Source organism: Oncorhynchus nerka, linkage group LG9a (assembly GCF_034236695.1).
Source record: "Oncorhynchus nerka isolate Pitt River linkage group LG9a, Oner_Uvic_2.0, whole genome shotgun sequence".
Lineage (NCBI taxonomy): Eukaryota > Metazoa > Chordata > Actinopteri > Salmoniformes > Salmonidae > Oncorhynchus > Oncorhynchus nerka.
The window spans coordinates 62,190,762-62,206,219 of record NC_088404.1 but is presented as its reverse complement, the minus strand read 5'-3'; the positions used below and the strand labels follow the sequence as shown (position 1 = coordinate 62,206,219).

The 15,458-nt window shown below is 42.2% G+C and overlaps 1 protein-coding gene across 1 annotated transcript in view; it reads right to left on the bottom strand.

Moving 5' to 3' along the window:
- Positions 1-11,282: 11,282 nt before the first annotated feature.
- Positions 11,283-15,458, bottom strand: part of si:ch211-236l14.4 (SITS-binding protein) — an 84,256-nt gene continuing 80,080 nt past the window's right edge. Inside the window, exons 9-10 of the mRNA XM_029668859.2 lie at positions 14,763-14,942; positions 11,283-13,818 (exon numbers count right to left, since the gene is read on the bottom strand). Of these exons, the coding sequence (XP_029524719.1) occupies positions 13,642-13,818; positions 14,763-14,942 (357 nt within the window). The 3' untranslated portion in view covers positions 11,283-13,641. The remainder of the gene's footprint in view (positions 13,819-14,762; positions 14,943-15,458) is intronic.

Below are 15,458 nucleotides of genomic sequence, written 5' to 3'. Positions count from 1 at the left end.
CAGAGGACATTTCTCCCAAAAGTACGATCTTTGTCCCCATGTAAAGTTGAACACCGTAGTCTGGCTTTTTTGTGGCAGTTTTGGAGCAGTGGCTACTTCCTTGCTGAGCGGCATTTCAGGTTATGTCGATATAGGACCCGTTTTACTGTGGATATAGATACTTTTGTACCTGTTTCCTCCAGCATTTTCACAAGGTCCTTTACTGTTGTTCTGGAATTGATTTGCACTTTTTGCACAAAAGTACATGAATCTCTAGGAGAACGCGTCTCCTTCCTGAGTGGTATGACGGCTGCGTGGTCCCATGGTGTTTATACTTGCATACTTTTGTTTGTGCAGATGAATGTTGTACCGCCAGGCATTTGGAAATTGCTCCCAAGGATGAACCAGTCCTGTGGAGATGTACAATTTTTTCTGAGGTCTTGGCTGATTTCTTTTGATTTTCCCATGATGTCAAGCAAAGATGGACTGAGTTTGAAGGTAGGCCTTGAAGTACATCCACCGGTACACCCCCAACTGACTCAAATTATGTCAATTAGCCTATCATAAGCTTCTAAAGCCGTGACATAATTTTCTGGAATTTTCCAAGCTGTTTAAAGGCACAGTCAACTTTAGTGTATGTAAACATCTGACCCACTGGAATTGTGATAGTGAATTATAAGTAAAATTATATGTCTGAGAACAATTGTTGGTAAATTTACTTGTGTCATGCACACAGTAGATATCCTAACCGACTTGACAAAACTATAGTTTGTTAACAATAAATCTTTGGAGTGGTTGAAAAACAAGTTTTAATGACTCCAACCTAAGTGTATGTAAACTTCAGACTTCACTCATAACAGTGTATCATGGTTCCCTGCATACATTTCCCCAATGGTGGAACAAACTCCCTCACGACGCCAGGACAGCGGAGTCAATCACCACCTTCCGGAGACACCTGAAACCCCACCTCTTTCAGGAATACCTAGGATAGGATAAAGTAATCCTTCTCACCCCCCCTTAAAAGATTTAGATGCACTATTGTAAAGTGGCTGTTCCACTGGATGTCTTAAGGTGAACGCACCAATTTGTAAGTCGCTCTGGATAAGAGCGTCTGCTAAATGACTTAAATGTAAATGTAATGGTATCCATATATCCCTGATCTTTGAAATGTTTCAGTCTTTCTCGACTGTCATGTGATTTGTGGATTTAAATAACGTTTAAAAAAAAAATGTTTTATGTTTGTGTGTGTGAGAGAGAGAGAGAAAGGTAGTGAGAGTTAAACGGTGTCTGAAGCTACTTCTAAAACAAACAGGAGAGTACGTGGTCCTTAGCCTTGAACATTGTCTTGGTTGGTGTTCATCCAGACCCAAGCAAAACATAGTTGACACAACAACACCTAGACACCATTTGGTTAAGTCAGTTATTAATATATATAATATTATACAGACAAAAACCATCAAAGAATGGAGCTACCAGCTAGCATGCGTAACTAGGCCCTACATCCTTCACTTCTTCTTAGAGAACATTGAAAATCACTTGAAATGAAGACTGTAGGAAAATGGAATCCTTCCTGCTGCAAGGCAATGCAGATTTACCTTGAGGGAGCCGTCCCCTTGCAGCAGCCCACCACACAGCCAGGTGGTCGGGCTCAAATGGACCGCACAGAGGAGGCAGATCCACCTGCCGTGGTATTAATAAAACTGTCAAAGACCAGCGTTTGAGCGTTATTCCTCGGGAGCCCAAATTAAAAGGAAAACTTTTAAAGGCGCCACGAGCCGCGGGATGTCCGAGGGACATGCAGTCCCGACAGAGATCATTGCGGTGCGGTCTGCATTTATCATGCTGCGGTTGGGAGCAGGTGGTCACACAGACAACTTTGGGATGAAAACATTTGTTGTTGTCCCGCAAATAGTTTGGATACGGTAATCTTTCTGCGTTGTATTCATCAGTTAAGTAGCCTACCTCTTCGGTCCGAGTTGAGTGTGCCTGCTACCTGTATGTGTGGTCTCAATGAAAAAGGGTAGGCTACCTATGCATTGGCGGAGATATCAGCTATCTCTCCAAGGAAATGACATTAAATATGATTAGACTATAGTTTACCTCAGTGTCTGTAAATAAATATCGATCATGTAAAGAAGTGGAGGTGCAATCAAAAATTGTGATCTTCATTGAAAAGGAAAAGGCGCAACACGTGCACAGGTTTGGCTACCATGGTGAGCGAGCATTGCAACTTTATATATTGATTACCCATTTATTTGTCTTTGCCTGCAAATCTTCTTCCTAAAAGTTAGCCTATATTCCATATGCAAAACATAGCTCAAGAGAAAGTGCAAGTGTCTGCTCTCATCATTCGCTGCTTCAAGTTTAGTGGCCATATGTGCTAGATCAGGAGCACGTGTGGTCTCACTTAAATAGAGTAGGCTTGGCTATAGCCTATGCATGGGTGGAGAACAACGGGGCAGATATCTTTCCAAGGAAATGTACTTCCTAAATATGATTAGGCTATAGTTCACTACAAGGACCGCCTGGAACCAAAAATCAGCCCTGGCATTTCCTTTATGCCCCCACACCGGACAATATTTAACCTTTGAGGCCCCTACACTAGCCCACACTGGCCCATATTTTTCCTCAAGGCCCCCACACAAGCCCATTTTTTTCTTTATGGCCTCCAATATTAGCCAGATAATAGTAATTTAAAACAAAAAACCCAAGTTAGACAGGCCCACTGGGCTAAAAATAAACCAGCCCATCTGGCATTTTGGGCAAAGTCCGCCTCTGGTTTACTACATTGCCTAGAAGGGATGAATAAATCAGTCCTGCACAGACCTCTATCACGAGGTGACAGATTTCCAAGCAGGGCAGGAACAGGAAATGATTAGATGGGACACCCCCCCCCACCCTTTAAATCCCACACCTCCAGAATGGTACGCCCGCCCCTATGTCACCCAGCCCTGGGCTTCCGCTGGTGGGCTAATGTTTCAAGGCCGCATTCCTGAGGTCTACTTGCCCCTCGTCAACTCTGGGAACCTGCAGCTTGGCTGCTTGGGGGAAAAGGATCACTTTCAAAGGCAGGGCCTTTGTAAATCAACATTTCAAAACACTTTCTTTGAATACATATCTCTAAGAGATTGAGTCTGTTGCATTCATTACATCTGCTGTTACACAATATACCTTATTCTATCTGCTGAGAATGAATAACAGACTACAAGCCAGACGGGACACAGACTCATACTCCACACCAAACCACAACTCACATGCAGATACACAAATATACACACACATGCGCACAAAAATGCAAAGACACACACACATACTGACACTAGCCTTGCACTGCACAAGAGGCTCCCAACCAACTGGCCCGTGGACAAGAGGCTTTTAAATTGTATGTCTAATTGGCAAGCTGGAAAACCCATTCACTCTGGGGCAGACACTGAAACCTAAAACTTGACTTGCACTTTCTAAAAGTAGACTGAGCGAGAGGTCTCAGGCCTCTGCTTGTCACCAGTTTAATTCATCTGCCTGTCTCCCCAGTACACAACACCCTAAAAAAATAGACTGTATTGTCTGCTGTGTGTGCTGGCTGGCCAATCGTCATGTGCTTTGATCCATTAATACAGGCCAGGGGTGTCCACATTCTAAACCAAAGTGACCATTCATTCATAGTCTTTGCCGTTATGAAATGGGCAAAGAAAGAGTGAAGGACATTGTCGGTTCATGTCAGTTATGTAGATTGGATATCAAAGTTGTTCATTCGTGGCATTCTTGATTCGGGTTTGGCTGTACAATTTGTTTTTCATGCCGGGCTGGCAAGGTTGTGTTAAGCTCAAAGCTAATTGAGTAGACAGCAAATTCTCCAGTGTTATATCAACACCGAGTGTTAAATTGAACACCTGTCCAGTGTCTTTACAGGTCCACACTTTTCAGTGTTAAATTAACACACTGCTTAGTGAAAAGTTTTATTGACATATTTCCCAGAATGCCTTGCCATTCAAGTAAAATTTTGAGTTACCACCCATGACTGTATCTGTTAGTGACAGAGACATGGTTGTTGCATACATGCATTTTCAGTCCTGTGACCTTCAAGTGAGATTCTAGGCAAACATATTATAGTTCCAATAAAATTATTTAACACAATACAATGCATATTTCATAAGGTGTTATTTTCAGGGCCTAGTTTTACCCTAACACTCATCAGGCCTGTAAGACACATTATGCAGGTTTGCAAAGTGACGTGTAATTCCTATCGGAATCCAAAAAGAGTTGGGACAGCCAACATTCTGAAATTTCATTCACCTGCAACTTGCATTCAGAATGACTAAGATATGAGACTATCTAAACTGTATGTCACATCTGCTCCTGCAATGCGCTCTGGTGTTCATCCGGTGTCTTCTTGACCTGCAGTTACTCCCCCTGTACACTCTCTCCCTCTCCCTCTCTGTGTGGTTGGAGACAGGTGTGCTGAGTCAGAGCAGATCCCTACCAGCTGCAACTCGTTCCATAATCAAGACCTCTACAAATACTCAGTCCTGCCACTTCCATTTTGCCAGATTGTAATCTCTGCTCAGTCAGTTCATGATTCTAGCCATTTATGATTATTCAAGATCCTGTTACTCTGTGTGCCTGTTTCCCTGCCTGACACCGTGTATTGCAGTTACCGCTCTGGCTCCTGTCTCCTGTTCCACATCTCACCACCCAACTACCTTGCTCTGGATTTTACTCACCACCACTACCTTGGATTCCCCTCAGGACCTGTTTACCCTGTTCTACTCAGCCAACTCCAACCTCAGTCTCCACATCAGGTTTTTCTGATACTCATCCGAGCTTCCCCGGATCTGCACTCCATATCTCTCTGTGTAACAAATAGTTTGGTTCATTCATCCCTGTTTCCTCATCTGAGACTGCTCTTGGGTTCCCCTGTGTCGCTCCGCTTAACACTGTAACAACCAATTATTGGAATTTTGCCCTTCAATGCCGTCTGGGTTGTGTTCAATAGGGCACACAACAGAAAACACTTTAAAATGTTTTGCGATGGAAACGAAAATGAGCGTCTTTCCACGTCTCACTCTGTTTTCGACCATTTGGTGCCTAATGAACATGACCCAGGTCGCTCTCCAAAAATACCTCCAGAGACCTGGCTGGTATTTCACATGGCAGAATTAACCTTAACCTTACCAGTTAAAAGCTGGCAAGCTAACTCATTGATCCTGCTTTAAGAAATACCTAGTATAAAAGGGATTACATAAATCCTAAATAGGGCTGAGTAGGGTGATTTGGTGAAGGTAAGATGTCGGTGGCCTGCTGTAGCCGTCGGTCTGAAGTAAAGGAGTAGAGAGGGAAGGAGAGAGAAGCGAGAAAGGGGCCCCTGGGTGGATCCTGGCCAGGCAGGGAGCTGAAAGGTAGGTCGGGGGGGCTGCATGGGGAATGTGATTCCCCAGAGAATCTCAGCCACCACCGCATGCTCAACGCCACTATAAATAACTTTTATTAGCTTTAAGAGGAATTCGTGGAGATGTTAGTAGTCAGCATGGACGCAGATATACAGTGACAGACTGGCTGACACGGAGGGAGGAAGAGTGAGTGACGTCCATATGTAGACTGCACACACACCAATGCACAAGCAAGATAATACACACTCACAAAGCCAAGCACATGACCATGAGCATACTCTCAAGCAAGTGAGCACACGTACAACCAAGTAAAAACACATTCACAAAACTAGCCAAGCGCACACTCACAAAACCAAGATAGCACACACTTGAAAAACGAAGCACACAATCATGAATATGAGCACACAGAAATACACACGCAAGCAGGAAAAACACACACACACACGTTTGTTTTGCTATCCTTGTGGGCACCAAACAATTGATTCCCATTGAAAATGATATTTTAACCCTAACCTTAATTCTAACCCTAATTTTAACCCTAACCCCTAAGCCTAAAACAGCCTTTGTCCTTGTGGTAATCGGCAAAAATGTCCCCACTTGTCTGAATTTTCCATGTGTTATTATCCTTGTGAGGACTTCTGGTCCCCACAAGGATAGTAAAACCACACACACACACACACATGCACAAAAATATAAGGATGACTGCATCGGCACACACATACACTGACAAATAAGAAAACAAGCATGCTCAAAACACAACACACACAGCCAAGCATACAGAAACAAGGAACCACACATTATTTTCTGTCCAAAGGCATAGATGATAATACTATAATCATGCAATAACTACAGACAAGAGCTCTAACAAAGACACACATTGACCATGTACATAGTAACACAATCTTGAGATATCATGATCTGTCTTGTCATCATTTAACAAAGTCAAAAACAGCTTCTGTAAGAAAATGTAAACTTTATTGCAGTTTTGTCGATTCTATTTCTCTAATTTACAGAAGAGAAAAATAAAACATGTAATTGCACAGTCTTTGAAATATGTACATTGCTGATGTGGTTATAGTAATACCCGGTCCGTCCTCCTACTGTATAAGAGAGGGCTGACAACAAGGTACATATCATCACGTTTGCTCAGCGTGTGGTGGGAAAAGTGTCTCCAAGCTTTTCTTAGCAACTTACATCTACAGTACCATAAAACAGCATACACTGAAAAACATAAGCAGGAAAAAAAGAAAAGCTTGTCACATAAACAGTTAGTTCTACTACATTTGGGCCATAACGGTTAAGTACATGAATCTCTAATAGGGTTTAAGACGTTTAAGACACATGCCCACAATGTGCTGTGGCACTAAGACATTGTGTGATTTGATTAGCTACTAAACAGTAGACCTGAGTGTTCTTTCTGTATGAAGTAAACAAGTCAAATTAAAGTCAATCAATTCAGTTGTCAAAATGAAAGGTGTAATTAAATGACGCAGTTCAGGTCCCAGGATGACAAAACAAAACAGAGAGAATCCGTACCGAGGTTTGATTTGTTAAGCAACGGCTGTTTTTTGGTTTCTTACGAAGGAAACGTTTTGCTGAAAATTGCTGAAAACCTTTTCTTATCTTTCTGACTACAAAACTTAGAAATGCACCGTTTTCACATACACTGGTATGATGCTGGATATAATGAGGTGAAAAATCTGTCTGTGAACTGAGGGTATAGTTACAAGTAAATCAAATAATGAATTCGCTAACCAAATCACTTAGCAGGTCTGTAATGTGTGGAGAACAATTGCTCTATGTTTGGACAGCCTCTATAAAAAATCACATGCTTTCTAAACCAGATTGGCTGTCTATCTAACTGTATAGCAGGTAACTCTGACAACTCAGTCAAATGTTCATTCAAAATCTTTACAGTAGATCCGTCTTTCAATTGCTGTGTAGCCTTCAAAATATATTTGAGAATTTTTTTCATAAAACTCTACTACTGCAGTAAATTAATTAGATGCTTTGAGGAGAGGATGTAGCTAATAATTCATAGAGATCAACTCAATATTATCTTGATAAGGGCACTGATGCCAATTCATGGATCCAATGAATGGTTCCCACCAGCCCTTTATGTTAGACAAATATGCTATCATATTACGAAAGAATAATACAGAAGCATTGAATTTCTACTCTAAGCAATCAAGATGTAGCTGTGTGAACTATCACTTTAAAGGGATAGTTCTGTGAAATTACATATTTAGATATTTAGAAATTCTGACTTTGAATGACTGCAATCCACAATTTGGTTTTGTTCATATTAGCATTTTGGGACCAAATAGTATCCCCATTTCAAATGTTCTGCCAAAATCATCTGAACCATTGAGCAACACAATCCATTTAAGAGATGATTTGGATTGCAGTGTGGATTGCAGTCACTCATTGTACCTAGACTGCTTTCAAGGAAACATATCTGAATATGTAATTTCCCTGAACTAGGGTTACTGGAAAGAGAGAGAGCGCACACATTTATTTGAGACTGAATTGTTTGTAGAAGAAAGTTAAGTTTAACAGGCTGGAGTCTATTTCGTTTAATATTTTTTTGTTGTATTTGGTGCATTTACCGGGTCTATTTACCGCCTGTATAGGTCCGGAAAATCAGTTATTGTCTATTTTATTACTCTGCCTGAAATCACTATCTCTTTAGTTCCTATGTCTCTTTCCATGGATGCTTTCCCGTTCAGGGAAAAAGCGAGCATTTCTTGTGCTGCAGGAGCTGTATTTACTATGCTCTCTTCCGGGACAATGTGGACTGACCGGAGTTTCGATGCAACAATTGTTTACTTGCAGAAGACTATAGGAAAGAAGTGACTACTCTTAGTAAACAGATTAAAAACTTGCACAATCTACTGGGGAAAGTACCCACGTCTACCTTCTCCACACCACAGGCTGGACGTCGTTTCAATGTGTTGAGAGTATCACCACCATCTCAACACTCCTTAACTGAATGGCCAATGCCTTCCAGGGACCCCTCCCCAAAGAAGCCTCCCACTCCCCTGGGAAATGGAGCTGGACCGTTGCTTATGGTGGATTTCGAGGATAATACTCTCACCAATTCTGCTGCCCAACCATGGAAGTACGTCACCCGCCATAGGCCAAATGGAGGGAAGTGGCCTGTGGCAAGTGGGGTTTCTTTGGTGCTGGGAAGCCCGACCCAAATCCAGTTGTCAAACAGCTTTACCATCTTGGCTTCCCGAGACTCCAGCGCCATTGCCCCCTATCCAGACTCTTTCCGAGGGGGATTCTGCCTCGGATTCTCTAAGTTCCCAAGGGTGTACTGTCCCAGATTCCGATCCGCTACACTCCTCTTCTCACCGGACGTCGAGGGTGTCTTGACGCACCGGCTCCTAAGTCAGCCATAATGGGTTTTATGGCTGGAGGGAGGCACAAAAACCTCCGGACCTCCACTGCCATCTCACCAGCCTTTATCATCGCCAGCTTTATGGTGTGAAACATCTCCGTTCCCGGGACAAAAAACCTTGTGCTATCCTGGGGCTCGGCTTCAGGACATTACTGGGCTACATTCTACTCTTTTACGCCAGAAAACGGGGGTTGTCGCTGTAGTAGTCCATGTGGGTTCTAATGACATTAGGAAGGCAAGCTCAGAACTGCTGAAACGGAATTTCAAAGAACGGATTATTTCAGGCCCAGTGCCATCATGGAGTCATGGCAGCGAAAGATTCAGTAGGTTGCTGGCATTGTACGACTGGCTATGAGTCTATTGTAGCTCTGATAGGCGGAAACATATCTGCATTGAGCTAAATCTAACTCAGTTGATAACTGAACAAACCCACCCCATCTTTGAACACCCTGAAAAATCTACTCTTTTAGATATTATTTTGAGAAATGACCCTCATAAGTATACAGCCAATTTTATTTTTGCTAATGAGTTCAGTGACCATTGTTCCGTTGTCTGCATAAGAGATGCACAGCTACCTACACCTCGCCCTCACATTATTTCAAGATAAATTATAGGCATTTCGCATCGTTTTACTTCTTTGCTCTATTGCAGATAAGCATGCTCCATTCAAGAAACTAAGGGTAAGGGATAAAGCTAATCCCTGGTTCACGAATGAACTATCAGAAATACTTCTGGAGATAAATGTAGCTTGGGCTAAGGCTAGGATGACTGAATTTAAGTCTGACTGGCAGTCCTTCAGACGCTTGAGAAATATGTCTATGCCTGGTTAAAAAGGCAAAATCGACATACTTCTTGAACTGGTGAGAATCCAGCTGCCTTCTGGAAGGGAGTCAAATCTCTGAAACAAAACTCCATCCCCTCATTACTCCAGCATGTTATGACAGGCTCTGTTCCCATAACAGATAAGATGGACATTTGTGATGGACATTTTTAATAACCACTTTGCCCTTGATTTTATAGCTTCTGAAAACTCTGATTCCACCTCGAGCCAGGTTGCAGAGAACAATACATTCCCAGATACACATTCCTCATTTCAACCATTGGATGTCTACAGTATGTACTAGGTTCCTTATTGAAGATCGATGTAAAAAAAAAAGAAGAAAAAAAATTGCCAATTGTTTCTGGAGTTATCTGGAAAACGGCATAAGTCCTCCTCCTACACAGTCCTCCTGACTTGGATAACTACCATCCAATTTCCAAGCTATCTTGCCTTGCCAAAGTTTTAGAGTCCCTGGCCAACTCTCAGCTTGAAACTTTCTTTACTTCTCATTCTATTCTTAATGACCATAAGTCTGGTTTTAGACCCAAACATAGCCCTGTTTCAGTGGTTACACTTGTCTTAGATGATGTGCTATATTGTTTAGAACATAAAAATATGTGTACTGACCTATTTTTTGACCTATCGAAAACATTTGATATGGTTGACCATGTTTTTACTTGTTCAAAGTTTGTCTGAAATAGACCGTGATCAGGCATCTTGCAATTGGTTCAAGAACTATCTAACGGACAGGACACAATGCGTGCTTACTGACGGTATCAAATCTAGTTTTCTCAATATTACGAAGGTATGCCCCAGAGGGCGATTTTGGGCCCTGTTGTCAACTATTTATGTAAATAATATTGGTCTATCTGTTAAGACCTGTAACATTCATCTCTACGTGGATTATAATTATTTACTTCTGTGTACCTTCATTACAGCAGGCCATTCATGACATTCATTCTGGTTTTGACTCAATTCAAAAATCACTTAGTGATCTTAAATTAATGCTAAATGCTAATAAAAACAAATGTATGTTGTTCTCTAGGTCTCTTAATATTGACCCCGAGGACTTGCATATTTGCTCATTGAATGGAGCCCAAAGTTCCCCATGTAAAAATACTTGGGGATTTTTCTTTTAAAGCACACGTTGAAAAACAATGTAGATTGCTTTCTCTTATAGAAATAAATCCTTCCTCACTTTGGAAAGTAGAAGGAAGATTGTTCAAGCCACGCTTCTCCCAGTACTTGATAATGGCGATATAATCTACATGCAGCCTTTGCTTTAAACCCTTTCGAATCAGTCTGTCATTTAGCACTGCGCTTTATCAATGTTTTTTACACACCACTGCATTATCTACAGCTCTGTTGACTGGGAGCCTCTGACTACCAGAAGGGCCCAGCGGTGGCTACATGTTTTTGTATATAAAGCGGTTCTTCTAACTCAGCTCCCGTATTAACTGGAGATCCAGCCATTTTCAGACGCACTCTCTGGACTGGCTGGTTCTAGAGGTCCCGCGGGTCTCCACTGACCTGGGTAAAAATGCCTTTCGTTTGTATGTTTCTATGCCCCCAGGTCATGGAATAACCTTCAGGCCACCTTGAAATGAGACTCGCTTGTCTGAATTGGACAGTTTAGATTGAGTTTAAGGGGAGGTGATATGTGAGTTGTTTGTTTTGATGACTCTTATTGTATTGATATCATTTATTGTATGTGTCCTGTTCACCGGGCTCCCTTGCAAATGAGATCCTGGTCTCAATGGTGATCCACCCTGTATACAATTGGGGGAGGGGCTTGCATTCTTTGACAATAGTCATTCTAATCTGCATCTAAACTGTGCTGCAACGGTTGCTATGACAGCGCAAACAGTACATAGGTGTTTCCAACCATTGACATATACAGGTACTTTGGGGCACCTTATTTTTTTGGGGGGGGCAGGGTTATAATAGACCCAGGACATCCCTGTCTTATTTGAATCTCCATTAAACTGGTGTCCACCTTTAGAGCCCGACGTCTTTCTTTAGAGCTTCCTCTGGCTACCACGAAAGAGCACACCAACACAGCAGCAGTGCCAGTAAAACATGACCATACGATTAAAACATTTTTAAGACAGACAGCATATTGAGTAGGAGGTTTGAGTGGGCTAAGCTGCTATAAGCAACATCTGTTGCGTATGGTGCATGCTCTTGCTGGGACAGTGGTTTTAGGTTCAAGTTCATGTATAAAAAAGGCACTCAAATGGGTTGCTTATACCAGAATAGAGCTTGAAAAGCTACACTATGTATACGAAAGTATGTGGACACCCATTCAAATTAGTAGATTCAGCAATTTCAGCCACACCCGTTGCTGACAAGTGTAAAAAATCCAGCAGACAGCCACAGAACGGGACCACTGAGTGCTGAAGAGCGTCTGTCCTCAGTTGCAACACTCACTAACAAGTTCCAAACTGCCTCTGGAAGCAACGTCAGCACAGGAAGTGTTTGTCGGGAGCTTCACGAAATGGGTTTCCATGGCCGAGTAGCAGCACACAAGCCTAAGATCCCCATGCGCAATGCCAAGCGTCAGTTGGAGTGGTGTAAGGCTCGCCACCAATGGACTCTGGAGCAGTGGAAACGGGTTCTCTAGAGTGATGAATTACGCATCACCATCTGGCAGTCCGATGGATGTTTGGAGGATGCCAGGAGAACGCTACCTGCCTCAATACATAGTGCCAACTGTAAAGTTTGGTGGAGGAGGAGTAATGGTCTGGGGCTGTTTTTGAAAGGAAATTATAATGATACAGCATACAATGACATTCTTGACAATTGGGGAAGGCCCTTTCCTTGGGGAAGGCCCTTTCCTTGGGGAAGGCCCAATTGGGGAAGGCCCTTTCCTATTTCAGCATGACAATGCCCCCGTGCACAAAGCGAGACCCATACAGATATGGTTAGTTGAGATTGGTGTGGAAGAACTTGACTGGCCTGTACAGTTCCCTGACCTCAACCCCATCGAACACCTTTGGGATGAATTGTAACGCTGACTGCAAGCCAGCCCTAATCACCCAACATCAGTGCCCGACCTCACTAATGCTCTTGTGGTTGGATGGGAGCAACTCCCCGCAGCAATGTTCCAACATCTAGTGGAAAGCCTTCCCAGAAGAGTGGAGGCTGTTATAGCAGCAAAGGGGGGACCAACTCCATATTAATGCCCATGATTTTGGAATGAGATGTTTGACCTGCAGGTGTCCACATACTTTTGGTCAAGTAGTGTATGTTAAGGTTGTAAAGTACAATAAAGAATATTAGCATTATATTCTGCATATTGTTTGAGCATGAGTTGAAAAAATAAGTGCTTTAAAGGAAGGGGTGTCTCGAAGTCTTGAAGTGTGTAAGTGTTGATTGAGAGACTTGTTAGCGTAGTAAAGCAATGAAAAAACTGAAGTTGAGGTACATTCATCATACATCAGCTCTAAGCCTAGGTCAAGTAAAAGCTGTTCCAAAGAATGAAAGAGACATACCAAGCTGCTTCAGCCTCTTTCATATTAAGCAAACATCTCATTCATTCCTTCCAGGCTCTCCGTTAGCAGAAACCATATTCTTCTGTTTCTTTTCCTTCGTTTGGTCTTCTTTAGAAATTCATATCTTTTCTTTTTAAGCGAACGAGGGGCATGCGTTGGTACTCCATGTCTCCATGAGAACCGGCAGCAGTTAAACGTCAAAAATGAATCATATGTAAACACATAGGTTTCTTTCTTAGATACAAAAAAGCAAGAACAGCAATGATTAGAAGAAACAAAAAAGAAGTCCTGAAACAATCAGCCGAGAGGTACAGCAGATTAAAGTTTAAAAAAGGAAGAAGAGAGAAGAAAACGACGTCAATAAAATACAAATCGTTCTGAATTGTAAAGTGCAAGTATAAAAATATTCACATCTAATCTCAAGAAGAAGTCTTGAGCCTCTGTCAATTGTCTTTGTGGAAAAGTGCAACTTGAGAACAGCACGAGTAAAACATAAAATAAAAGATTCGAAACTAGTATCCGGATAGGTCACGTATAAATCACGTGACTTGAGCCTCAAGATCTCCTCCGTAAGAAAATGGCAACCTCCTCGAGGGCGACAGGGTAGTCCTCCAAGAGAGTTCCCCCGTCGAACACCTGGGCGTTGCGGCTGTCCTGCCACTGAAAGCCCCCGTCGGGCAGGTAAATATTTCTCCGTACTGTCCCCCTCTCTATTACCGGGGCAACAAGGACCTGGAAAAACATAAAAATAACAACAACACATTAAAGGAGAAGTTCAGTATTTTAAAACTTAATGTTAGATGGTTCCTCACCCTGAAAGTAGTTTATCTGCCAGGAGAAACTGTACTCCATGATTTGGTTTTCATTAAACCACTATAAACATTTTCTAACTTTAGCCACCGCCGCTAGCTAAAAATCTATGGGAGTGATAGGAGCATGCAACACATGTCTATCCCACTTCTGACATCAACTGTAATAAAGAGGCCTAGGGCCTCAGTCTTCTGGGATGGCATTGGCCACTAGTTGACGTTGGTGTTAGAAGTGGAATCCACGCAGGAGACTGTCTGAGATGAATACTGAGGCCCTAGGCCTCTTTCTTACACTTGGAAACCGGGGGGGTCTCCTTCAGTAGGCCCCAAACGGCATATTTAAAAATATGTTTTTTTATTGAACCTTTTGTTTAAACAGGAAAACCTCATTGAGACCCATGCTTCTTTTACAAAAAGTACCCTGCAATCAATCATACAAATGTACAATTCCAACGCAATAAAAACATACAATATTTACAAGCAATTTAAGAAAAGTAGCTTCATGAAACGACCATAAGAAAAATAAAAACTATTCTCAGTTTAAAGTTACCCTAGCGGTACCAAAACATCCAATTTGAGAGAGTTCTGGAGATCACTGAAAAAGTAACGTAAAAATAAAAAAACGAAATGCAGATCTACCTAACTCCCAAAAGGATCTCCAGAGTTGGCCATCTCTGGGACCGGGTCTGTAGGTTAACAATGAAGTAAGGTACGGCTGAAGTTCGTGCAAGAGGGCTTTATAAACGGAGAAGTTGTACCAGAATTTATGCAATAATAATGTTTATTATCGCTGTGCGTCCTTCAATCTTAACCAGCAGAATCAGAACAAGTATAAAACAATGCCACGTCTGAGTGTCATTCGGTCACCTCGTCTCCGATGAGGAACTGGTCATCAATGGTGAAGGTCGCGGGGTCATCAGGGCTGAGCCACCACAGGGGCCGGTAAATTGGGCTCCCCGAGGTCATCCAGTCCTCTGCATACCTCGTCACCAGTGGAACCACAAAGTCCTGGTGCCACGCGATGAGAGCCCGCGTCAAGTTCAGCACCTAGGGTGGAGGGACAATCACATAGAAATACACAGAAACAACATACTTTTGAACAATCATTGGAACTGCCAAAGCTCTAAGCAGTACTGAGGGCCAGTCTTAAACCAGATTTAGCCTTTCACACTGGGCAAAAACTGATTTGAATCAACGTTGTTTTCAAGTCATTTCAACAAAAGAAATATAATGTAATGACGTTGAAACAACGTGGGAAACTGATTGAATTTGAAAAAAGTCATTAACGTAAGGGACTTTTTTCTTCTTCCCCCATCCAACTTTGAACCTAAATCCAATGACATGGTGACATGTTCTGTTGATCTCACATGAATTCAGGTTAGTTGACAACTAAATCAAATGTAAATCAAAAATAGAAGTTGAACATGTCTGTTCTGGAGATTTTTCTTTGAGCATGTATTTTAGTCCAGAGCTTAATCTGGCTGCTGAAACTGGTCCTCAGTGTACATTAAAGACCTGTAAATGCATTTGAGTTGAGAGAGAGGTGGGCCAATTTCAGCTGTC